This window comes from Rhinopithecus roxellana, chromosome 8 (assembly GCF_007565055.1).
Source record: "Rhinopithecus roxellana isolate Shanxi Qingling chromosome 8, ASM756505v1, whole genome shotgun sequence".
Lineage (NCBI taxonomy): Eukaryota > Metazoa > Chordata > Mammalia > Primates > Cercopithecidae > Rhinopithecus > Rhinopithecus roxellana.
In genome coordinates this window covers 72,959,955-72,986,435 of record NC_044556.1, presented here as the reverse complement: position 1 = coordinate 72,986,435, position 26,481 = coordinate 72,959,955, and the positions used below count along the sequence as shown (strand labels likewise).

General features: G+C 35.9%; 1 protein-coding gene across 5 annotated transcripts in view; it reads left to right on the top strand.

Moving 5' to 3' along the window:
- SYT14 (synaptotagmin 14) overlaps window positions 1-26,481 on the top strand; it is a 240,433-nt gene that overhangs the window by 7,421 nt on the left and 206,531 nt on the right. For 2 of the 5 annotated variants that reach the window (XM_030936181.1, XM_030936180.1), the window contains exons 2-3: window positions 7,097-7,144; window positions 20,130-20,250. In XM_030936181.1, coding sequence (XP_030792041.1) covers window positions 7,097-7,144; window positions 20,130-20,250 — 169 coding nt within the window. Of the gene's footprint in view, window positions 1-7,096; window positions 7,145-7,447; window positions 7,653-20,129; window positions 20,251-26,481 lie in introns of all 5 variants that reach the window. The other 3 variants (XM_030936183.1, XM_030936182.1, XM_030936184.1) reach the window with 2 other exon arrangements.

The following is a 26,481-nucleotide window of genomic DNA, read 5'->3' as shown; positions in this document are numbered from 1 at the left end:
AAGGTAGCCTTTCAGTGTTTGACCAAGAAGAAATAAGTAGAACCTGTAAATTCTGGTGATTTAGGCTAATGGTCAGAATAAACATGGTAGACAAAATACAGTTGATTTTGAAAAGGACTCTTAGATCCATTTTAAAGGAACTAAATTTGGGGGTTTAATTCCATGTTTGTGTGCAGGTATACAAAATTGCGCTTCATTTTTGTAAATTCACAAATTTGCATTTTTTACAAATTGAAAGTTTGTGGCAACTCTGTGTTGAACAAATCTATTGGCACAATTTTTTCAACAGCATGTGCTCACCTTGTGTCTCTGTGTCATGTTTTGGTAATTCTTGGAATATTTGAAACTTTTTCATTATTATTATATTTGTTATGGTGATCTGTGATCAGTGATCTTTGATGCTACTGTTGTAATTGTTTTGGGCGCTACGAGCCATGCCAATATGGGCGCTATGAGCCATGGCAAACTTAGTTGATAAATGTTGTGTGTGTTCTGATTGTTCCTCCAACCAGTTATTCCCTCAGTCTCTCTTCCTTTCCTCAGGCTTCCCTATTCCCTGAGACACAACAATTAATAACCCTACAAATGTTGAGTGAAAGGAAGGGTCACATGTCTCTCACTTTAAATCAAAAGCTAGAAATGATTAATCCTAGTGAGGAAGGACATGTTAAAAGCTGAGACTGGCCAAAAGCTAGGCCTTTTGTGCCAGTAGCTGAAGTTGTGAATGCAAAGGAAAATTAACAGTGCTACCTGCTGTAGTGAACACATGAGTGACAGGAAGACTTAACAGGCTTATTGCTGATATGGAGAAGTTCGAGTGGTCTGGATGACAGATCAAACCAGCCACAACATTCCCTAAAGCCAAAGCCTAATTCAGAGTAAGACCCTCACTCTCTTCAATTCTGTGAATGCTGAGAGAAGTGAAGAAGCTGTAGAAGAAAAGTTGGAAGCCAGCAGAGGTTAGTTCATAAGGTTTAGAAAGAAGCTATCTCCATAACATAAAAGTATGAGGTGAAGCAGCAAGTGCTGATGGAGAAGCTGTAGCAGGTTATCCATAAGATCTAGCTGAGATCATTGATGAAGGTGGCTACACTAAACAACAGATTTTCATTGTAGGTGAAACAGCCTTCTATTAGAAGAGGATGCCATTTAAGAGTTTCATAGCTAGAGAGGAGAAGTCACTGCCTGGCTTCAAAGCTTCAAAGGACAGGCTGACTCTCTTGTTAGGGGCTGATGCATCTGGTGACTTTAAGTGGAAGCCAGTGCCCATTGACGATTCTGAAAGTCCTTGGGGTTTTAAGAAGGATGCTAAATGTACTCTGTGTGCTGTACAGGTAGAACAACAAAGCCTAAATTTTGGGGGTTTTAGATGACAGAACGTCTGTTTACAGCATGGTTTATTGAATATTTTGAGTCTGCTGTTGAGTCCTACTGCACAGAAAAAAGATTCATTTCAAAATGTTACTGCTCTTTGACAAGGCATCTGCTCACCCAGGAGCTCTAATGGAGACGTACAAGGAGATGAACGTTGTTTTCATGCCTGCTAATGTAATATTTATTCTGTAGCTCATGAATCAAGGATTAGTTAAGACTTTCAAGCTTTATTATTTAGAAAATATATTGTGTAAGGCTGTAGCTGCCATAGATAGTGATTCCTTTGATGGACCTGGCAAAGTAAATTGAAAACTTTCTGGAAAGGATTAATCATTCTAGATGCCATTAAGAACATTTGTGATTCGTTTGAGGAGGCCAAAATATTAACATTAATAGGAGTTTGGAAGAAGTTGATTCCAACTATCATGAATGACTTTGAGAGGCTCAAGACTTAAGCAGGGGAAGCCACTACAGATGAGGTGAAACTAGCAAGAGAACTAGAATTAGAAGTGGAGCCTGAATATGTGACTAAATTGCTGAAATCTCATGATAAAACTTGAATGGATGAGGAGTTGCTTATGTGGATGAACAGAGTGGTTTCCTGAGATGAAATCTACTGGTGAAGCTGCTATGAACATTGTTGAAATGACAAAGGGTTTAGAATATTATATACACTTAGTTGATAAAAAAAGCAGTAGGGTTTGAGAGGATTGACTCCAGTTTTTAAAGTTCTATTGTGGGTAAAATGCTATCAAACAGCATTGCATGCTACAGAGAAATCTTCCATGAAAGGAAGACTCACCCATCGGTGTGGTAAGCTTCATTGTCTAATTTTAAGAAATTGCTACAACCACCCCAACCTTCATCAGCCATCATCCTGATTGGTCCACAATCATCAACATCAAGGCAAAACCCTTCACCAGCAAAAAGATAGGACTTGCTGAAGGTTTAGACAATCATTACTATTTTTTTTTTGCAATAAATTATTTTTAAATTAAGGTCATACATTTTTTAAGATACAATGGTATTGCACACTTAATAGACTACTGTCTAGTATAAACATAACTTTTGTTTGCACTGGGAAACCAAAAAGTTTATGTGACTTGTTTTATTGTGATTTATTGCAGTGGTTGGGAGTCAAACCCATTGATATCTCTGAGGTATGCCTGTACCTGGATGTATTTCGATGGGGCTGTCATGTAACTACATATTTTCCTTCTGTAAACATGTGGGCAAGTACATATGTTGTAATGATCCTTTTGTTTATTTTTTTAAAATTCCAGTTTCCAATGACACTCACATATATATTCATACACAAACACATGCACACAATCACAGCATACGTGTGTGCCCACACACATCTATTTTCTCTTATACCCCTTATTCCAATTGTAGAGGATTATGCCAGTTTACGTTTTACTCCTACATGGGTTTGCCTGAGGGAAAAGATGGTAACTTTGACTAAGCTTGTCATTTTCTATCTTTTTCTCCTTTCCAGGTTGCTGAGATGATTATTTCAAAAGCAGTGCTGCTATTATCTCCAAGTATAGTTTTTATGCAGTTCTATTTAGATTACCTTAAAGGATTGGAAAACAATTTCATAACTTTCAGTTTTTTCATAAAAATGAAGAAAAATCAATATTTACTTTCCAAAATGCATTAAACATAATGTTCTTTTATTTTTTTCCCCTGACAATTAGCTAGTGACCTTGAACAACTTTAACTTTTGAGGTCTCCATTTATCTATAAAATTATGAACTAGACAAATGTGTTTCTGAGTTCTAGTGTCTTATGTTCTGTTGTCCCAGTCTTCATTTTCTTGAATTAAATTTGATGTGTGGAAAATTGTATTTATACAGGAGTTCATTTTGGGGGTGATTATTTTAGTGGAAGATTAATCTCTTTCCAAAGATACTGCCTAAGTGACTAAATAAGCATTCCCTCTTGTGCATTACACTGTTAAAAGCAGTAGAGCACTTTTTGGATTACCTGGATTACCACCACATCTAAATCAAGATATGTCTACAGTGTCTTTCTTGCCTCCTGCTTACAAATCTAACGTTTCTTTTGGAAACTTTTCGGATTTACTTTTCAAGACAAAATAAGACATAAAATTTGTACAAAGTTCAACTTATCTCTAACTGAAAAAGTATTTAAGCCTTTGACTTCCAAACAGACATATACATTAAAAAATTTACATTTAACCTAGAGGATGCATATTTTTTCCTTACACTCCTCCCAGTCTTAGGAAGGATTGGGGATAAAAGGAACACTAGGCTGGGCATGGTGGCTCACGCCTGTAATCCCAGCACTTTGGGAGGCCAAGGCAGGTGGATCATGAGGTCAAGAGATCGAGACCATCCTGGGCAACATAGCGAAATCCTGTCTCTACTTAAAATACAAAAATGAGGCACCATTTGCGCGTGCCTGTAGTCCCAGCTACTCGGGAGGCTGAGGCAGGAGAATTGCTTGAACTTGGGAGGCGGAGGTTGCGGTGAGCTGAGATTGCGCCACTGCACACCAGCCTGGTGACAGAGTGAGACTCCCATCTCAAAAAAAAAAAAAAAAAAAAAAAAAAAAGAACACTGAATTTCAGTTTCCAATAATGTAATAAATTTATATGACTTTTTTGTATTTCTTCTTTTGTATTTTTAAAAGCAGGGTTTTCTTGAATTTTATTTTATTGTCTGGAAATTATGTATCCTTAGTATTTCTGTTCACTGTTCATTTTCGTAAGAATAGTGATTTCTTTTGAGTTCCACATGTACATCAGTGAAGTCTTATTTGTTGGTTAGAATTTAGGGGACAAATATCAGGAAAGGTCGTGCATAGTCTTATTTGCTTATTTGACTTTTGTGGGTACTTTGACAAATTTGGCAGCTAATTGACTGTAAATATGAAATAATAGTGATTATTTGAGTAACTTAAAAAATTTATGAGGTTCTTTGATATAGATAAATTGAATGCTTTTAAAAGTGGGAATTGGCTTTCATTGTCATTCTGCAGTTTTGAGAAATATCTTAGAATGTAGTAGTTTTTATTGTTACTGTACATACTAAGCCTTGTAAAAATAATGCTGGTACAGTTAAGATTAGGTGTATGTGGTAAAACCTAATCAATTTATATTAAATACGTGGGAGAGTTTAGTTCTAATTACAGGCCTTAAAAAGTACAGCGTTTTTACATGAATTAGCTATGTAACTCAAACTAAGTTACGTGTGTAACTTCTAGAGAATAAGCCTTAACGTGCATGGAGAATATTTCTAAGTAACCTCTGCAAACATCATAGGCCTCAATATATTAATACATTATAATTATGTTATTTTTATTACATGACCCTTCTAGTGTTTCAAAAATAGCTTTTTGTTATAATTCGGTAAATAGCCAGTCATTGGACTAGCATCTCCTCAATTGGAAAGAACTGTAGCACGCAGGTATATTTCATTCTAGCCTTTCAGCAGGTAATCTGTGTTCACTGGTAATATTCCAATTAACACTCTATTTTTTGCACTGGGGTTTTGCTGAATAATTCCTTTATAACCCCATAGCTTTAAGTTAGGTGTTTCTTCTTGCAAAGCCTATCTTCCTGATAATCAGTGATTATTCTGTATTTTTAATAATAAAGAAGCAATACCATTGTTACAACCAAGTCAGAATGAAGATCTAACCTACTTTGGTGATAGAAATACTATTTTCTAGTTTTTTTAGCTTGCTTCTCAGACGACCTACTTTTTTTAGTGGATATCATGGTTTTTACTTCTCATGTTATTGCTGTAGGATATTTCTGTGTCTTATATCCAAGCTGTTTATAAAAGCTTCTGTGCTAAACTGAAATGATTAAATTATTTAATATTTTCATTATGGAAAGACTAAAAGTAATTCACAATAATTATAAGGTCATACATATACAGAACACTACAAAGTTTTATTCAGCTTACATTAAAGTGGTGACATGCTTCTGAGTGAAGGAAATATATCTATATAGTAGTAACTAATAGATAAAATTACTGTTATAATAGAATATTCAAAGTATGTGTTTATGGGGTACAGTGTGATGTTTTGATATATGTATACATTGTGGAATGATTAAATCAAGCTAATTAACATATCAGTCACTTTGCCTTTTTTGTAGTGAGAACATTTAAGGTCTATTCTTTTAGAAATTTTGACATATACAACACATTATTAATGACTGTAGTGACCATGCTATGCGGTAGATTTCTAGAACTCCTCGTCTATCTGAAACTTTGTGCCCTTTGCAGTATCTCCCCATTTCCTATCCTGCTCCTCTCCATTCCCTTCTTTTCTCCCACCTCTGGTAACTACCATTCTACTCTACATCTATGAATTTGACTTTTGTAGATTCCACATACAAGTGATATCATGCAGTATTTGTCCTTCCGTGTCTGCTTTCTTTCACTTGGCATAATGTCCTCCGGGTTCATCCATATTGTTGCATATGACAGAATTTCCTTGTTTTTTTAGACTGCATAGTATTCCACCGCATATATTTACCACATTTTCTTTATCTATTTCCACCATTTGCATTATCTTCTAAAGTTAAACGTACATTTGCCACATAAACCCAGCTGTTCTCCTCGAAATACATTTAGAAGAAACGCACGCACAGCATGCATGTGGGAAACAGAGACATGTATTATATAAAAAGGTTCATAGCAAAATGAGTCATAGCAAACCCAAATCAATTCAAATGTTTATGAATGGTAGAATTGAAATTTGTACGTATGTATACATGAATATATGTATATATATGTATATTTATACACAATGGAATTATATACAGAAATGAAAAGGAATGAGCCATAACTACAAGCAATAAAATAGTTTGATCTTACAAACCTAATGTTGAAAGAAGTAGGACTCAAAAATGCCCACTTAACAATTCCACTTGTATAAATTTTCTAAGCAGACAAAACCAAGCTGTGGTGATAGCACTCAGAAGATTAGGTACTTCTGAGGCACAAAGTAGTGCCTAGGAAGGTGAGTTAAAGGGGCTCCTGGAATGCCAGCAAAGTTCTGGTTCTTGACTTGGTTTGTAGCAACTCAGGTGCTTACTTTGTGATAATTACATGAACGTTTTATACATTTGTGCACTTTTCTGTATTTTTGGTTTTTGACCCAATAAGTAGAGATTTTTTAAAAAAGAAACATTACAAAAGACTCTTTCCAAAAAAGAATAATCAAAGTAATTTTTAAAGTTAAATTTGTTTTTATCCTCATGCTATTAAATTTGTTTTACAAATTTATAATAGTGGGTTGTTGGAGAATATATAATATGAGCATATGTGATAAAATATAAATAGTAACTTTACAGGATTGGATTGACCTTTCAGTAACTTACTTGTGTATGTTAAGGCTCAGATACAAAAGTGGGTCCTCTCTTACAGTCTTTCCTTCTAGACGATGTGAAGAGATGCTTGGGAAATGGTGATGTGATTTCTGCAGTTGAGAAGCTTGCCATTCAGAATCACATACTTGAATGAAGTGTCTTTATTACGAGACTTCCTAAGACCTAATTTCTGGGTTGTTCCAGAAAATTCTGTTATCAGGCTATCATATTCATTTAGTTAACTATAAAGAGAAGAGTTAGGGAAACTTTTTCTGAGGTTACTTTTAGGTGCTAATTTAAAATGATTCTTTGTAACAGTCAAATTCACACTACTTTCTTTGTTCTTAACTTCCCATAAACTTTTTTTAACAGGTGGAGAGAGAACCTGTGGAGTACATGAACTTATCTGTATTAGAAAAGGTAAGTCACTGCTCTGCATGGCTATTTAAATACTAACTGAATACTTTCAAAGTGTATAATAGATTTTAGTAGGATGGCGTATAATTTGTATTTATAAAGTGTAAATTTATAGTAAATATTAACATTTGTCTTATAGACTTAAGCATTCATAAAGTGCATATTACTTATTATGTGATTATTGAGAGTTGTTGCTTTATATTTAGTTTTGATGGGCTGATAGAGCCTGCCTGGTTTCTAGCATATTAGTTATTAGACATGGTGAAGAGGCAAAGAATGGAGGGTTTGATTTTTGTTCCCTTTCAGAATCTGGAATCTGAGTGCATGCTGATCTCCCATTGACTTCTGTTCTATTACTGTACCCCATCAGAGAGATGTGAGGACTTGGTTGAAATTCAAATCGGGAACATATCCAAAGACCACAACATCCTTTGACACCAACAACTGTCTATGCTTCCTTAGAAGGAGCCACCTGACAACTGGGTGGTTCAACAAAGTGGCCCCAGGAAAGGTAATTCAGTTACTAGGTGGGAGGCAAGGAATCAGGTATTCTCTAGATTTGGAAGAATCAGGAGAACCTTGGGAGTCCTCACAACTCCTTATAAGTAATCACAAATCTGTGAAATGGTATGAAGAAAAGATATTCCTGGGGAGGTCAGAGGAAGAAATCCTCATAAATTTACTACTCTTGTCTCTTTTTAAACTTGGGGCACTTTCTTTTCTTGCATCTCTCTTCAAACTCACTTGGCCCTCCTGAGTCTAGCCAACTAACAGCATTCCTCCCATCCCTAATATTTCACTTTAAGGAATTTTGGAGCAGTGTCATTATTTGACACTCATACCTGGGTATTAGAGGCGTGGCAGGAAAATGTCAGCATATTTTCAGTAAGTCTTTAACAGCTCTGAAAAGCTTCAACTTCTTTAGACTTTAAAAACATTTTAATCCTTTTTAGGTGAATTTATGTCACTATTAGTGACATGGTTATACTAGTTTATCTGTGAGTCATTGCATGCAGTTGCTGTTCATTTAAAATCTTCTTTCTTTATTAAAATACAGTTTTTCTGTATACCTTTCCTCTGGTACCATAAAGGAGGAAATTGAAGTCAGTTTCGTGAAATCTCAAATTTAGGATTGTGATTCTCATGCTATAACCATTGTTGATTTGTGCTTCTTACCTAAAGTGGAGGTAGGGGATAGACAAATTGATGCATTGTTTTATTTCTCCACATAAACATTTGTAGTCTTCTGCTATTTATATAAATCCAGAATTACTAAAAATGTTTAAAATAATTTTATAGTTATTATCCAGTCCCACTAAAACTTTTTAAAACTTTTAATTTGATGGGATAGCAAAAGACAGTAAAGATCAGTTGGAATCAAAAGCTATTAAAGGTGTGGTCAGGTGAAAAGAGAATCAAGACAAGAATAGAGACAGCTAGAAGTAAGAAAATGAAAAGGTTTAGAGGGTCTTTTGTGGCTACAAAGGGAACAGAAAGCTACAATGGAGAAAATTAGATAAGGATAGAGGATAGTGTGAATATATCTTTTTTTCTCATGGCTTTTTTTGTTGTTGTTCTTTATTGCTGTCTCTATTCCTTTTCAGGTAGTTCTCAAAGTATGCTTTGCCCAGATTTCTCTATATTAGTCTAGCTTTTTCGCTGTCTTCCATTATCTATAGAAATTTAATTCTGCATTTAAAAAATTTATTCACACCATAGCCATGACATGGAAAAATATCTGAATCTCTGTTTATCCTCTCAACATTCAGTACAGTAAATTTTTCATAAGTATTTGAATATTTTTAGAATTAATGCTCTGGGCTAAAGCTTTTTGCATTTTATGCTAGACTTCCATAGAGTAGATCGTATGAAAGTTGTGAAGAGTAATTATAATTAGTATCAATGATTATTCTAATGAAATGACATCTCTGACATCACAACCTCCTTTTTTCTTTTTCTTTTCCTTTTTTTTTTTAAAGACAGATTTTTCACTCTGTCTCCCAGGCTGGAATGCAGTGGTATGATCTTGGCCCACTGCACCCTCTGCCTCCTGGGTTCAAGCTATTCTCATGCCTCAGCCTCCCAAGTAGCTGGGATTACAGGTGTACGCCCCCATGCCCGGCTAATTTTTCTATTTTTAGTAGAGATGGGGTTTCACCATGTTGGCCAGGCTGGTCTTGAACTCGTGACCTCAAATGATCTGCCCACCTCGGCCTCCCCAAATTCTGGGATTACCGGTGTGAGCCACCGCGTTCGGCCAGACATCACAACTTCTTTTTACCTCTTTGGCTGTTTCTGTCTCTTTTGCTAGCCTCTCTCCCCATCAGACTTCTGATTATATCATATACCAGGGGTTTGGTCCTGGGCTTACTTCATTTTTCCATCTTTTACTCTGTTTGATTTTATCTAGTTCTGTTGCTTTAAATGCCACATAAATTTGTAAATCCAGCTCTTGGCTGTCTGAGCTCCCTCATCTTTTATCAAATGAGTTACTTGATATTTCTATCTGGATGTCTGTTATAATAACAACTTGACACGTTTAAAATGCAAGTCTTGATTTTCTTACCTGAGCCTATACCTTCCTCAGTTTTCTCCATCTCAGCTAATAAATAGCACTGTCTACCCAGTTACTCAGCTCCTAACTTAGGAATCATCCTATATTTCCCTCATTATTATTGTCCACATTTAATTTATTAGTAAGTTCAATCAGTTCTACCTGCAAAGTATATTTTTTAATCTATCCTCTTTTTTTTCATCCTGCTGCTGTCATTGTAGTCTGGTTCTCTGTCTTTTTTTGCCTAGATCACTGTCATAGTTTTCTAACTGGTTTCCCTACTTGCATTTTTATCTCCTTTCAGTAAGTATTAGTGATTTTCAAAAATGTAAATCAGGGCAACCACTTTGCTTGTTGAAATTTTTCTGTGGATTGTTATTATACCTTAAATAAAAGTATCTTACCCTGATCTACAAAGACATTATAGTATCAACTCGGAGCCCAAAATGTCATCTGAATATCATCAGTTCAAAAGTCTCATTATCTAAATCACTTACATTATGTATGGGTGAGACTCTGGGTGTAATCCATTGTGCTTCAAAATTCCTTTCTATCTTTGGACCTGTGAAAATAGAAACCAACTTACCCTCCCATGCGTTTCTTCAAATCTCATTTCCCTAAGTTGTATTTCAATTTTGATTAAGTCAGTTTTCAGAACTTACTTTTTTATGATCAATATTGTTTGCAGTAAAGCCATATTATATCATAATTATATTTCCCTTTTATGTAGTTTTCATCTTAAAAATATCCCTTCTTTCAAATTGTAAGCACCTGTCTCAACTCCTCATTAACCATGGTTCAGAATCCACTCTGATTTCTCTGTCATTCTTATTTTTCTTCTGCTACCACTCTTCCCCGTGTTGAAGTATACATCTTCTATATCATATATCCCTATAGAAGATTTTTCTGCTTCCCTAGGAAATAGTCAACATGTTGTATTACTCAAGGTACTGTTAGCTGCTGCGCCAAACAAACCCCAAACAAATAATGACTCAAACAGGATAGAGGTTTATTTCTCTCTCGTGAAGTTTATATCAGGTATTTCTAGTTGCCACAGAGCACTCCTTCAGCAGTGATTCAGGGATCCAGGATCCTAGTTTGTGGCTCTGGCACATGGCTTTGGAGGCGAGTGTGTTCATCTTCATTAAGCAGGGAGTGTGTGGAGAAAAAAAGGGGAAAGGAAGATGGTGTGTAGGAGGTTTTTGTGGGATAGGCCTGGAAGCAAAGTACATTCCTTAAGATTCCCATGTCAATAATTCAGTCACAGGGCTACATCTATAGTAACTTCAAAACAGGCTGGGAAATGTTAGTGAGTCAGTGAGCCCAAGAAGTACAGCAACCTATATTCTGCCGTTTATCAATTAATCTACCCTAATATACTTGCCATAGTCTTACATGCTCTATATATGCTAATGGTGACCATGTGGATAAATTTCTTCTAGAGGTAGGTATATAACTTAAAGGTGTGACTTCAGTGAGAAAATTTAAGGCTAAGTAGAAGGGGAGATTAATATGGAAAGATGTAATAGGGTTGTTTCGTTTTGTTGTATTTTGTTTTGGAAGGGAAGGGATTGTGAATCCTCTGATTTTGTGATTGTCTTTTGTCTCTTAGGATCCTACCCCCTTTTTTTTCATTTCCCCTTCACCACCCAGTTGCTGAAGGGCCTTTTCCCTTCTGCCTTTTTTCCTCCTGCAGAAGCTATGTACAAAGACTGCCTAACTACCCCGTTAAGTTATGCTCGAAAGTAACTTATGCTAAGTTATGCTGAAAGTAACTCACATGTACTTTTAGAGTTCCTTGCCTGTAGGCTGTGCTGTCATCTACTCAGTTTTGTTACTGCTGCTGTTAGTATTTTCAGATTTAACATGGACTTTCCTTTCTAACTTTAGCTCCCCATTGCTGTCTTCTTTCTTCTGTCTTCCTGATAGTTTTTCTCTTCCTTTGTCTACACCAAAACCTTTCTGTTTTGTTTCGGTGGGGTGGGATCGTGAGAGATTGCACCTTATGATTTGGTAAGTTTTCTGTTTTTACTCGCATTTATTTTGAGATATTAGCATTCTCTGTATTCAGATGATTCTGAGGATATAGTTTTTATGTAGCATATATATATATATATATATATTTGAGACAGAGTCTTGCTCTTGTCACCCAGGCTGGAGTGCAATGGCGCGATCTCGGCTTACTGCAATCTCCACCTCCTGGGTTCAGGCGATTCTTCTGCCTCAGCCTCCCAAGCAACTGGGATTACAGGCATGTACCACCATGCCCATCTAATTTTTGTACTGGTAGTAGAGACTGGGTTTCACCATGTTAGCCAGGCTTGTCTTGAACTCCTTACCTCAGTTGGTCCACCCACTTCAGCCTCCCAACGTGCTGGGATTGCAGGCGTGAGCCACCCCTCCCAGCCTGTAGATTTACTTTTTCTTTCTTGTTTTGTACAGTTTGGGGGAGGTAAAACTGGGAGGCATGGAATTAGGCAGATTCCATTTTTTTTCAAATACTCAGAAGTGTCTATGGTATGTTCATGAACAAAAATTTTAATGTTAATTTAGTCTAACTTCTTAATATTTTTTCTTTTCATTCTTTTCTCTTTCTCCCCCTCCTTCCTTCTTTCTCTCTGTCTTTCTAGTGCTTTTTGAGATGTTGTGGGGAAATCCTTCCTTACCCCTAAGATGATAGCAATTGTGTTACTTTAAGAGGTTTAGTCTTGCTTTTTATATTTATGTTATTAATCCATCTGAAATTGATTTTTATATGGTTAAGAACCTAATTTTATTTTTTAATGGTTAAGTAGTAGTTCCAGCACAATTTACTAAGTATTCTAAAGATTTCCCACTGATCTGCAGTGCCACCTCTGCTACCTCTGTTGAGTTTTTATCAAGTTGGTCTATTTCTGTTCTGTTAATCAGTTTACCTATTCCCTAACAGTACGTCACTATCTTAATTATTAAAGTGTTGTGATTCTTGTTATCTAGTAGTACAAATTCTTCTTACTTTTCTTCTTCAGTAATGTAATAACTATTTCTGGGCCTTTGATTTTCCATATAAAGTTTAGAATCAGCTTGTCAAGTTCTTTAAAAAGCCTTTTTGGAATTTTAATAGGGATTGCATTGAATCTCTAGATCTATGTGGAGATTATATCTTTAAAATACTGAAATTTCTTATTCTTGAACATGGTGTATCTTTGCATTTGTTTAATACCTTTCAGTAAGGTTTTGAAAATTCATCTATAATGATCTTGCATTTTTTTAGATTTATGTTTAGATATCTTATATTTTTTGTTGCTATAGTAAATGAAATTTGTTAATAAAAATATAATTAACTTTTCTAAATTAGTGTTATATGTAGCCATATTGCTAGACTATTTAACTATTTCCATAGATATTTTGGGTTTTCTTAGTAGACATATCATCTGGAAATAATAACAGTTTTTTAATCTTTTCTAGTTATACTTTTTATTTCTTTGGCAGCTTCTTCGGGAAAATAAACAAAATAGAACTAAAAGGATACTCTATAATCCTCTTCCAACTGCTTGACTAAGCATGATCTTAAAAATGGACAATAACAAGTGTTGGCAAGGATGTGGAGGAATTGAAACTCCCATCTATTGCTGGGAATGTAAAATGGTATAGCAACATTAGAAAACAATTACGAAGTTCCTAAAAAAAAAAAAAAAAAAGAGACATGGAGTTACCATATAACCCAGGCCTATACCCAAGAAAATTGAAAACATATGTTTATACAAAAATTTGTAGATGAATATTCATAGCAAGGTTATTCTTTTTTGTAATTTTTTTTTTCTCGAGACGGAGTCTCGCTTTATTGCCCAGGCTGGACTGCAGTGGCATGATCTCAGTTCACTGCAACCTCCGCCTCCTGGGTTCAAGCGATTCTCATGCCTCAGCCTCCTGAGTAGCTGGTACTATAGGTGTGTGCCACCACACCCAGCTAATATTTTGTATTTTTAGTAGAGACGGGGTTTCACCACATTGGCCAGGCTGGTCTCAGTCGCTTGATCTCATGATCCTCCTGCCTTGGCCTCCCAAAGTGCTGAGATTACAGGCATGAGCCACCACACCCGGCCTAGCAACTGTATTCTTAATAGCCAAAAAGAAAGGGAAACAACCTAAATATCTATCAACTGATGAATGAATTAAATAAATGTGGCATATTGGCACAATGGAATATTATTCATTCACCAGAAGAAATGAATTATTGATACAAGCTACAACATTGATGAACCTTGCAAACAGTGAAAGAAACCAGACACAGAAAGCCACATATCATATATATAGGCTTTCATTCATATGAAATGTCCAGAATAGACAAATCTATAGAGACAGAATATAGATTAGTAGTTGCCAGGGCTAGGGGAGGGGAGAATAGGGAGCTACTACTAATAGGTATGGGTTTTTCTGGGGAGTGATGAAAATATATTCTGAAATTAGAAAGTGATTGCACAACTCTATGAATATATTACAGAACACTGAATTACGCACTTTGGTGAATTTTGTGGCATATGTGTTTTATCTCAATAAAAAAAAAATCTGCTTACATAGCGTGTTTTATTCTTACCAGCTCCTCTTTTTATGCAAAAGTTTCCATTACCTGAAATTCTATTCCTTTGATATTTACTACTTTAGATTTTTTATGTCTTTATGAACCTAAATTAAAATAATGATATGCCTGAGACAGGTGAATGTATATACTAATGTATGTTAATATGTTCAAGTCATATTAACCTGGAGGGTGGTTTGTAGTTTTATGGCACAGGACTCTCTATTGTCCTGGCCTGTTAGTATTTTTATATACTAAATCTATATGGCATTACTTTATTGGATATTCACAAATCAAATGTAATATCCCAATATGAATGACAATCTGTTTTTGGAAATTGTAGAAAAAAGTCTCTGTAGTGGTTAGAGAATAGGAGATGATCAGTGGTTAATTTTGTTTTTTCAATTTAGGAAAAATAAATTTATGCCTTTTTTTAAACATTGAAAATAAAAATTACTTTACTGAATCAATTGGGAACATGTATAGAATATTTAAATTTATTACCTTCAATGTTTTTCCTTGACTAGAAGGAAGTCACTTATTTAAACCACTAAAATATAAGTATCTGAGCATACTTGAGAAATAGTAGCAAAAAACAACTTTCCAGTCTTTTCTCCCATTTGAATCAAAGACTGTCTTGAAGCTAGGTTGGCCACGTGGTTTTTTGAATGCTGCTCATCACTAGTCTAAGTGGCCTTTACAATTTCTTTCAAATATGATCCGAAATAATAACTTAAACCTCATCAGTTAACATCTTAAAGTGAGTAGTTGTAACTCATCTGAGGGCAAAGCCTTGTATGATTGTTGACATAGGATGTGCATGGTAGTGGTAGTTTACAAATTATGGGGCTACAATAGATATCCTATATCTGTTCAGTTCTGATAGTTTCTTGTCCTAATACACAACTGTTTTAGAATGATACACTTATAAGAGAGTACAAGGTGTGAGAGATGAAAATTTGGAGACAATAGGTAGATTACAGTTACTAGAGCTGGGGGAGAGGCTGAACTTGGTGCTGCTTTTTCAAACCTCTGGCAGTCAAGGGAATGTTTCTGCATGTGCTATCCTTTTCCTTTGAGTTGGCTGATGTCGCTTTGTGGACAAATGGAAATCCAGTTAGGTGTTTATATTTTACTGTCTACAGCCTTGGGTTCTCCCTTTTTGCTGGGTAGACAGATTTATTGTTTCTTTCTCTTTCCCCTGAAGTGCATCGTGGGCTCTTCCCTCTTTTGGTGGTGTTTTAGTTATTTCTTTTGGGAATATAGTAGTAAAGTGTCTAAACTGTAGGTGACAATTTTTCATGTAGAATTTGTGAAGGTGTAGAACTATATTCTGACTTTTTGGGGGCTGGGATAGGTACAGATTTCTTGCTTAGTGACCAAACTTGACTTTCAAGCCTTTTATAGTTCTAATTGTCCAGAGTAGTAGAACAATAAAGTAACTTTTCTTTTTTCGTGCATTTATTAGAGCTAGTATTTAGTAGAAAGAGAACATGATTATGAAATAAAGAGATATGGGTTAAATTTCCCAATTTGCTTCTTCCAGGCTGGGTAACTAAAGTCATTAAATTCTTTGAGTCTCAGTTTCCCCCTCTGTAAAATGGTAACATTATTAAGGCTATCTGTACTAATCTCACAAGGCTTCTGTGAGGATCAAGTGAAGTAAAGTGTATGAAACCCTTTGTAGTCAGTAAATTGGTATGTACATATTATTATTACCTTGCTGAAGAAGGTAGGGACAGTCTTGGAACTTGTAGACTCTTATTGGAGATGAATGAATTTTTTTGTATGAATTCTGGAAGGCATGACCCGATTGTTTCATTGTTTATTCTTTCAGTGGTTTGACACTCAGAACTTTGAATTTATGAGACCTACCTACTGAGTCACTAATGTTAGCCTTCTAAAATGTTTCAATAATTCATTTAATAGTGGCATATGTCTGTAGGAAACAGTTTGCTGATCTCTGAACAAGGAAGTGGCTCCTAGTATGAAAAATTCTGACCACGAATCTTTGGATGTTGGCATATAAGCAGACCTCCATCTTCAATTTCTATGCAAATCCAGTAAAATAATTTTTCTCCTATTGTTAGATCAACATGCAAATGAGAAATTCTAAAAATTATATAAAAATTGTAATTGTCTTTTCTTTGTTTCTTTCTTGTGACTAAACAGTATGTAATGAATAAATTACTCTTTTTCTCAGTGTATAATTTAGTTTTCATTATTCTAAAAAATATCTAGTCATAATATAATTCTTTTATTTATGCCATTTTCATTTTTTCTGGTTCTTAGGGTAGATATGTTTCCTTTTGATATATAGTTCAGTGACCTACTGTTAAGAGATATTCTTGAATTGAAGAGGCCAATAGATTTTTGTAACTGCCCTGTTGTACATTTTAAGCTTTTTTTTTTTTAACCTGGTGCAAGAAATTTCAATTAGGTTGTGAATTTATAGAGCCTCAGTAGTAGCAGGGAATAGGGCTTTAGCTACTATAATTAAAATGACAGTTTCATTTACAATTTAATAGAAGGTGGAGATCATGGAGCTGTATTTTCTTTGATTCATTCTCGGCTTCTTTGAACTTCTTAATGAGAGGTTTATGTGCACCCAGAGGCAGGGAGCCTACCACATTGATTCATGCTTGTTATTTTTAGTTTTATGTTCCAAATTCAGGCTGCCATAAATTAACATATACACTAAGAGTAAAGCAGACCCCCACTCTTTGAAGGGGAATGAAGTTCAAGAGATAAGGGGAAACGTTTTATTATGGAGGTCATAGGAGTACAAGAATCTAGAGTAATCCAAATAAAAATGGAGAGCAAATGGGTGATGAAGGCTATGAGAACCCATCCTGTGCCTCACTAAGTTCTACTTTTCTCTGAAATACCCATCTAAAAGTGTCATTTTCTTCTTCCTTTATTTCTTTCTGTAATGGCTGTATGAGTTGGAGTTTTATGAGTGTAAAACTAAGGGGTTTACAGAATGATGTCTGTGTACCAACTTCAGAAATGTAAAGCCTATTTCAGTTTTTCGTAACCTGTCCGCATTATTCAATTGAGTTATGGACTCTTTAGTAAATCACATTGAAATGGAACAGAAGTTCATTTATTGCTACCAGAACAGAAAGACGAGAATGTTGTTTATCTGCCCGGCGCTTGGTTCAAGGGTTGTAATTGAAATGTCTAGGGTGTGTGTAAAAAAGAAAATCTCTTTTTATTCTTAAGAGAAGAGGAATAGAGATGGATTGCTGAGATGATCCTGACAGAATTGGTGTCATACATACCATCCACTATAGTCTCTTTAGTAAGGGTCCAGGTATTATAAAAAATATCCCATTGCCAATTTAGTTTAGATTTCTCTCTCCTAAGGTCTTTTCCATTGGAAGAAGGAAAGGGAAATTTTCTTGTTTTATCAACCTATTTCATCCTAAGACTTAGGCAGACGAATGGGATGTATACTAAGTAATTTTGGCTTATGTACTTATTTTACCTAAATGAATTATATATGTAAAAATATGTATGGTTGAGATCTTTTGATCAATAAATTTAATTTTCCTGATTATTTATTCTGGCCTGTCATCATTTTCATGAGGAGGAAAAGTATCTACAGAGGACAGTTTTCATACATCAACTGAAGTATGACTCATCTTTTCTACATTTCAACCCCAGAAGTTAGGTAAACACAAACAAACCTTCAAGAAGTATATCTACAAAATGAGAGTGATGAATCTGATGAAATGACAGATTGATGATGATTTCCTCAAAGAATTGGTTGTTCACATCAGTGAATCTCTAATTACTGTAAAATATGGTCTTCTTTAAACATGTGTTTACATCCACTTGTAATTTATTTCAGTCAGAGGTGTGAGGGAAGGATCCAGCTTTACATTAATCTCTAACTGATCAGCCACTTATACAATACCAGTTATTGGATAATTCATTCTTTCCCTGACAACTTGCAGTACTACTGTTTTCATGTACTAAGTTGTTATACACGCTTGGGTCAGTGATATGGTTTGGCTCTGTGTCCCCACTTGAATCTCATCTTGAATTGTAATCCCCATTATTCCCACATGTCAAGGGAGGGACCAGGTGGGAGGTGATTGGATCATGGCAGCAGGTTCCCCCATGCTGTTCTCGTGTTAGTGAGTTCTCACGAGAGCTGATGGTTTTATAAGAGTTCAGCAGTTCCTCTTCTCTCCCACCTGCTGTCGTGTAAGATGTGCCTGCTTCCCCTTCTGCAATGATTGTAAGTTTCTTGAGGCCTCCCCAGCCATATGGAACTGTAAGTCAATTAAACTTCCTAACTTTATAAATTACCCAGTCTCGGGCAGTTCTTTATAGCAGTGTAGACTAATATAGTCAGTTTCTGTAGTTAAGTTTTTTTTCTTTCTATTCATCTGTATATGTTTTCTGGAACCACAATTACTCTGCTTTTATTATTGAGGCTTTTGTTACCTAGTAGAAAAGGGTTTCTTGCATTAATGTTCATTTTAAACATTTTCTGGTTATTCCCTTATGTTTATTTTTCAATGAACTTTGAAATAAAGTATGCTTTCCTACAATTTATATTCCAAAAGAATCCTTTTTCCCAGAAAGAATCCTAATACAATTGAGTTTCCTTGTGCTCTCTCCCTGTCATGAGGGGTCACACAGAGCACACTTCCCTCAGCAATGAAAATGCAGCAATATGTATACCGTCTTCATGCCTAGGAAAGTCCATTAGAGACTCAGAGCCCAAGGTTTTCATTGAGGGCTTGCCATGTAAGCACCCTCTTCCTAGCTTGCAAAAAAATTGCAGATTTCCAAAAGACATATAGGAGTTCAGCATAAACCATAGTATTTATACAAACAGTCTAGGTACAAGAAACTACTTTTATCAATTAATGTTGACTGGTACCACTCTGAGGATCAAGTTCCCAGATGCCAGCCAGGGGCCAACCCTATAAGCAGGGTTTCCTAAGGATAGCAGTCTCAGGTCTGCCATGTTCATTTTTTTTTCTGTACAGAAGGTCAATGCCAAAGTAGGGCATGTTTTGATGAAGTCTATTTTAAAATAAAATTTTAGATTCAAGAGGTCCATGTTCATGTTTGTTATGTGGATATATTAATATATTGTGTGATGCTGAAATCTGGGCTTCTGTTGGATCCATTACCCAAAAATTAAATAGAGTACTCAATAGTTATTCAACCCTTGTCACACTCCCTCTCTCTTCTCTTTTAGACTCCCCATGTCTATTGTTTCCATCTTTATGTCTGTGTGTACTCAGTGAGAACAAGTGATACTTGATTTTCTGTTTCTCCATTAATTCACTTAGAATAATGGCCTCCAGCTACATCCATATTGCTGCAAAGGACATGATTTCATCTTTTTTGTGGCTGCATAGTATGCCATGACATATATGTGCCACATTTTCTTTATCCAGTCAATCGTTGATGGGCACCTAGTTGATTCCATGTCTTTGCTATTGTGAATAGCACTGGGATAAACATATAAGTGCATGAATCTTTTTGGTAGAAGAGTTTGTTTTCCTTTGGGCATTTACCCAGTAATGAGATTGCCGGGTTGAGTGGTAGTTCTATTTTTAGTTCTTTGAGAAATCTCCAGACTGCTTTCCACAGGGACTGAACTGATCTACAGTCGCATCAACAGTCCGTTAGCATTCCCTAAGGAAGACATTTTGAGTTAATTTTTCTGTATGATGTGAGGTACATATCAAAGTTCACTTGGTATGGATAGCTAATTGTTTCAGCCTCATTTTTTGGAAAAAAAAAACAAAAACCTCTCTCTGAAATGCCTTTGTCCTTTTATATCAAATCAATAGATTATGTATTTATCGGTTTATTTTTGAACTTTTCTTTTTTTTTTTTTTGAGATGGGGTCTTTCTCTGTGGCCAGGCTGGAGTGCAGTGGCGCCGTCTTGGCTCACTGCAACCTCCGTCTCCTGGATTCAATCGATTCTACTGCTTCAGCCTCCCAAGTAGCTGGGACTACAGGTGTGTGCCCACCACACCCAGCTAATTTTGGTATTTTTCGTAGAGATGGGGTTTCACCGTCTTGGCCAGGATGGTCTCGATTGCTTGATCTCATGATCCGCCTACCTAGGCCTCCCAAAGTGCTGAGATTATAGGCATGAGCCACCGCACCCGTCCTCTTTTTGAACTTTATCCTGTTCCATTGAATTATTTGTCTGCCTTGTTGCCAATACCAAAGTGTCTTGATTACTGTAGCTTTATAACCATTCTTGAAGTCCAAGTCTATGAATTTTATTTGTTTTCAGATTCTTCGCTCTTCCAGATCTCTTGCATGTCTATGTGACTTTTAGCTTCAGTTTATCAATTTCTACAAAACAGCCTGGCGGAATTTTGGATGGGACTGTGTTAGAAAAAAACACCTGTAGATAAGCTGAAGAAAATTGACATTTTAATATTATTGAGTCTACTAATCCATGAACCTAGTGTATATTTCTATTTAGTTCTTCTTTAATTTTCTTTAGATATAAATTGTAATTTTCAGTGTGTCTTAAACATTTTATCAAATATATCCCTAAGCATTTCATATTTTTTAATGTTGTAAATAGAAATTTTAAATTTAAATTTTTAGTGGTTTGTTGATATTATATAGGAATACAGTTATGTTTTGTACATTATTTTGTATGCTGCAACCTTGCTAAATGCACTCATTAGTTCTAGTAGCTTATTTTGTAGATTCTAAAGGAATATTTATGTAGATGACCGTGTCTGTGAATAAAGACAGTTTTACTTCTTCCTTTCCAATCTGGATGCCTTTTATTTCTTTTTCCTGCCTTATTTCACTGACTAGAACTTCTAGTACAATACTGAATAAAAGTAGTAAGAATGAGAATCTTTGCCTTGTTGGTGATCTCAAGGGAAAGCATTTTGGGTGATCTCAAGGGAAGACCATTCAATCTTTTGCCAGTAAGTATGATGTTAGATGTTTTTGCCTGGGTGAGGAACATCCTTTTTATTCCTAGTTTTCTGAGAAAGTTTAGAAGGAATGCTTGTTGGAATTTTTCCAAGAAAATGCTTTTTCTGTATCTACTGATATGATCATATGATTTTAAAACTTTTTTTAGTTTGTTTACATGATGAATCACATGTTAAACCAACCTTACATTTATGAGATAAATTCCACTTGTTCATGATGGATTATCCTTTTACTATATTGTTGGATTGAATTTGCTAAAAATTTGTTAAGACTTTTCGTATGTCAGTAGGGATCCTGGTTTCTTTTCTTTTCTTTTCATGCCTCTTTCTAGTTTCAGTATCAGGATGATACTGGCCTGAGAGAATGAATTGGGAAGTTCCTTCCTCTTGAATTTTGTGAGAAAATTATATATAGTTGGTATTATTTCTTTCTTAAATGTTTGCTACAGTTCACCAGAGAAGCCACATAGGCCTTGGTGGCATAAATCTTCTTTATGGGAAGGTTTTTAACTGCAGACTTAATTTTTAAAAAAATATATGGGTCTCTTTAGGTTATCTATTTATTCAGTCCACTGTTGATGGGCACCTGGGTTGGTTCCATGTCTTTGCTATTGTGAATAATGCTGTGGTGAACATATGTGTGCATATGTCTTTTTTGGTAGAAACATTTATTTTCTTTTGAAGATATATCTGGTAATGGGATTGCTGCATCGAATGGTCGCTCTGTTTCAGGTTATTTGAGGAATCTCAGAGTTGCTTTCCACAGTGGCTAAACTTATTTACTTTACCATCAACGGTGTGTAAGTGTTCCCCTTTCTTTGCAGCCTCACCAGCATCTGCTAATTTTTTACTTTTTAGTAATAGCCATTCTGACTATTGTGAAATGGTATCTCATTGTGGGGTTTTTTTTTCTTTTCTTTTTTTCTTTTTTTTTTTTTTTTGAGATAGAATCTCGCTCTGTTGCCCAGGCTGGAGTGCAGTGGTGCGATCTCGGCTCACTGCAACCTCCACCTTCTGGGTTCAAGCGATTCTCCTGCCTCAGCCTCCTGAGTAGCTTGGACTACAGGCATGCGCCACCACACCTGGCTAATTTTTTGTATTTTTAGTAGAGACGGAGTTTCACCCTGTTAGCCAGGATGGTCTTGATCTCCTGACCTTGTGATCCACCCGTCTTGGCCTCCCAAAGTACTGGGATTATAGGCGTGAACCACCATGCCTGGCCCTCATTGTGGTTCTGATTTTCATTTCTCTGATGATTAGTGATATTGACCATTTTTTCATGTTTGTTGGCTGCTTGTATGTCTTCTTTGGAGAAGTGTCTGTTTGTGTCTTTGCTCACTTTTTAATGGGGTTGTTTTTCGTTTGTTGACTTGTTTATTCCTTATAGATTCTGGATGTTAGACCTTTGTCAGATACATAGTTTGAAATATGCAAATATTTTCCCCCCATTCTGCGGGCTGGCTGTTCGTTGTGTTGATTACTACTTTTACTGTGCAGAAGCTTTTTAGTTTATATAGTCCCATTTGTGTATTTTTGTTTTTGTTGCATTTGCTTTGGGGGTCTTAGTCATGAATTCTTTGCCTAGACAAATGTGCAGAGGAGGTGTTCCTGTATTTTCTTTTAGAATTTTTATAGCTTCAGAATTTACATTTAAGTCCTTAACCCATCTTGAGTTAATTTTTGTATATAGTGAGAGATAGGGATCCAGTTTCAGTCCGCATATAGTAATCCAGTTTTCCAGCACCATTTATTGAATAGAGTGTCCTTTCCCCAGTGTATGTTTTTGTTAACTTTGTCAAAGGTCAGTTGGCTGCAGATATGTAACATTATTTCTGGGTTGTCTATTCTGTCCTGTTGGTCTATGCGTCCGTGTTTGTATCAGTACCATGCTGTTCTGGTTACTATAGCCTTATACCATTTAGTTTAAAGTTGGGTAATGTGATGCATCCAGCTTTATTCTTTTTGCTTAGGATGGCTTTCACTATTTGGGCTCTTTTTTGGTTCCATATGAATTTTAGAGGTTTTTTTTTGTTTTTGTTTTTTCCTAATTCTGTGAAAAATTGACATTGGTCGTTTGATAGGAATAGCATTGAATCTATAGATTGCTTTGGGCAGTATGACTTTTTTTTTGGTGTCAGAGTCTCACTCTTACCCAGGCTGGAGTACAATGGCACAGTCTTGGCTCACTGCAACCTCCGCCTCCCAGGTTCAAGCTGTTCTCCTGCCCTCAGCCTTCCGAGTACCTGGGATTACAGGCATGTGCCACCACGCCCAGCTAGTTTTTGTATTTTTAGTAGAGATGGGATTTCACCATGTTGACCAGGCTGGTCTCAAACTCCTGACATAAGGTGATCCGCCCACCTCGGCCTCCCAAAGTGTTGGGATTACAGGTGTGAGCCACTGCACCCGGGCAGTATGGCCATTTTAATGATACTTACTCTCCAATCCAAGAGCATGAAATGTTTTTCCATTTGTGTTATCTATGATTTCTTTCAGCAGTGTTTGGTAGTTCTCCTTGAGGAGATCATTCACCTCTTTGATTAGATGTATTCCTAGATATTTCTTTTCTTGTGTGGCTGTTATGAAAGATATTGTTCTTGGCTTGGCTCTCAGCTTAAACATTATTAGTGTATAGAAATGCTACTGATTTTTGTACTTTGATTTTTGTCTTGAAACTTTACTGAAGTCGTTTGTTAGTTCCGGGAGCATTTTCGTGGAGTCTTTAGGGTTTTCTAGGCATAGCCTCATATCATTGTTAAAAAGAGACAATTTGACTTCCTTTTGTCGTATAAGGATACCTTTCATTTCTTCCTCTTGCCTGATTGCTCTGGGTAGGTCTTCCAGTATTATGTTGAATAAGAGTGGTGAGAGTAGACATCCTTGTCTTGTTCCAGTTCTCAAGGGGAATTGCTCCAGCTTTTGTCCATTCAGTATAATTTTGGCTATGGATTTGTCATAGGTGGGTCTTATTATTTTGAGGTATGTTCCTTTTGCTGCCTAGTTTGTTCAGGGTTTTTATCACAAAGGGATATTGGATTTTATCAAAAGCTTTTTCCATGTTGATTGAGACGATCAAGTGATTTTTGTTCTTGACTCACTTTATGCGGTGAATCACATTTATTGATTTGTGTATGTTGGACCAACCTTGCATCCCAGCGATGAAGTCTTCTTGATCATGGCAGATTTAACTTTTTGATATGTTGCTGAATTTGATTTGCTAGTATTTTGTTGAGAATTTTTGTGTCTACATTCATCAGGGATATTGGCCTGAACTTTTCTTTTTTTATTGTTGTATTTTTGCCAAGTTTTAGTATTAAGGTGATGCTGGCTTTGTAGAATGAGTTAGGGAGGAGTCCCTCCTCCTTGTTTTTCTGGAATAGTTTCAGTAGAGTTGGCACCAGTTCTTCTTTATGCATCTGTTAGAATTTGGCTGTGAGTCCATCTGGTCCAGGGCTTTTTTTGGTCGGTAGGGTTTTTATTATTGATTCAATTTTGGAACTTGATATTGGTCTATTCAAGGTTTCAGTTTCTTCTTGAGACAATCTTGGGAGGTTATATGTTTCCAGGAATTTATCCATTTCCTAGTTTTATGTGCATAGAGATATTCATAGTGGTCTCTGAAGATCTTTTATATTTCTACATAATTGGTTGTAATGTCTGGATCATCTCACTGTTTTCTTTTTTTAATCTTACTAGTGGCCTATCAATGTTGTTTAGCATTTCAAAGAACCAACTTTTGGTTTCATTGTTCTTGGTATGTATTTGGGGTCTCAGTTTCCTTCCGTTCTACTCTGTTTTATTTATTTATTTATTTATTTATTTATTTATTTATTTATTTGCTGGCTTTCAGGTTAGTTTGTTCTTGTTTTTCTAGTTCTTCTAGGTGTGATGTTAGATCATTAAGATTTTTCTAACTATTTTAGGTTGGTGTATAGCACTATGAACTTTCCTCTTAATACTGCTTTTGCTGCATCCCAGAGATTTTTGTATGTTGTGTCTCTGTTTTCATTTATTTTAAATATTTTTAAAATTTCTGCCTTAGTTTTATTGTTCACTGCAAAGTCATTCAGTAGCAAGTTGTTTAATTTCCATGAAATTGTGTGGTTTTGAGAGATCTTCTTGTTATTGATTTCTATTTTTATTTCACTGTGATCTGAAAGTATGGTTGGAATGATTTCAGTTTTTTTGAATTTATTGAGACTTACCTTATGGCTGAGCATGTGGTCTATCTTAGAGTGTGTTTTGTGTGCAAACGAGAAGAATGTATATTCTGTGGTTGATGGATACAGTATTCCGTAGATGGTTATTAGGTTCAGTTGGTCAAGTATCAAACTTAAGTCCAGAAATTCTTTGTTGGTTTTCTGCCTCAGTGATGTGTCTCATGCTGTCAGTTGGGTATCGAAGTCCCTCACTATTATTGTGTGGTTGTCTAAGTCTTTTCACAGGTCTAGAATAATTTGTTTTATGAATTTGGGTGCCTCAGTGTTGCGTGTGTATGTATTTAGGATAGTTAAGTCTTGTTTAATTGGACTCTTTCTCATTATGTAATACAATTCTCTGTCCTTTTTTATTGTTGTTGGTTTAAATTATGTTTTATCTGGTATAAGAAGAGTGACTCTAGCTCTTTTTTTTTCTGTTTGTACGATAGATCTTTCTTCCACCCTTTTCTTTGAGCCTATGGATTTATATGTGAGATGGACTTTTTGAGGACAGCAGACAAATGGGTCTTTTTTTTTTTTTCCAACTTTAAAGTTTAAGGGTACGTTTGCAGGATGTGAAGGTTTGTTACAGAGGTAACATGTGCCATGGTGGCTTGCTGCACAGATCATCCCATCAACTAGGTATTAAACCCAGCATCCATTAGCTGTTCGTCTTGATGCTTTCCCTCTTCCTGTCCCCAACTCTCCAACAGGCCCCAGTGTGTGTTGTTCCCCTCTGTGTGTCCATGTCTTCTTATTGTTCACCTCCCACTTGTAAGTGAGAACATGTGGCATTTGGTTTTCTGTTCCTGGATTAATTTGCTGAAGATAACGGCTTGTGGCTCCATCCATGTCCCTACAGAGGACATGATCTTGTTTCTTTTTATGGCTGCGTGGTATTCCATGATGTATATGTACCACATTTTCTTTATCCAGACTATCACTGATGGGCATTTAGATTGATTCCATGTCTTTGCTATTGTGAATAATGCTACAATGAATGTGTGCATGCATATATCTTTTTTTTTATTATTATACTTGTAAGTTCTAGGGTACACGTGCACAACATGCAGGTTTGTTA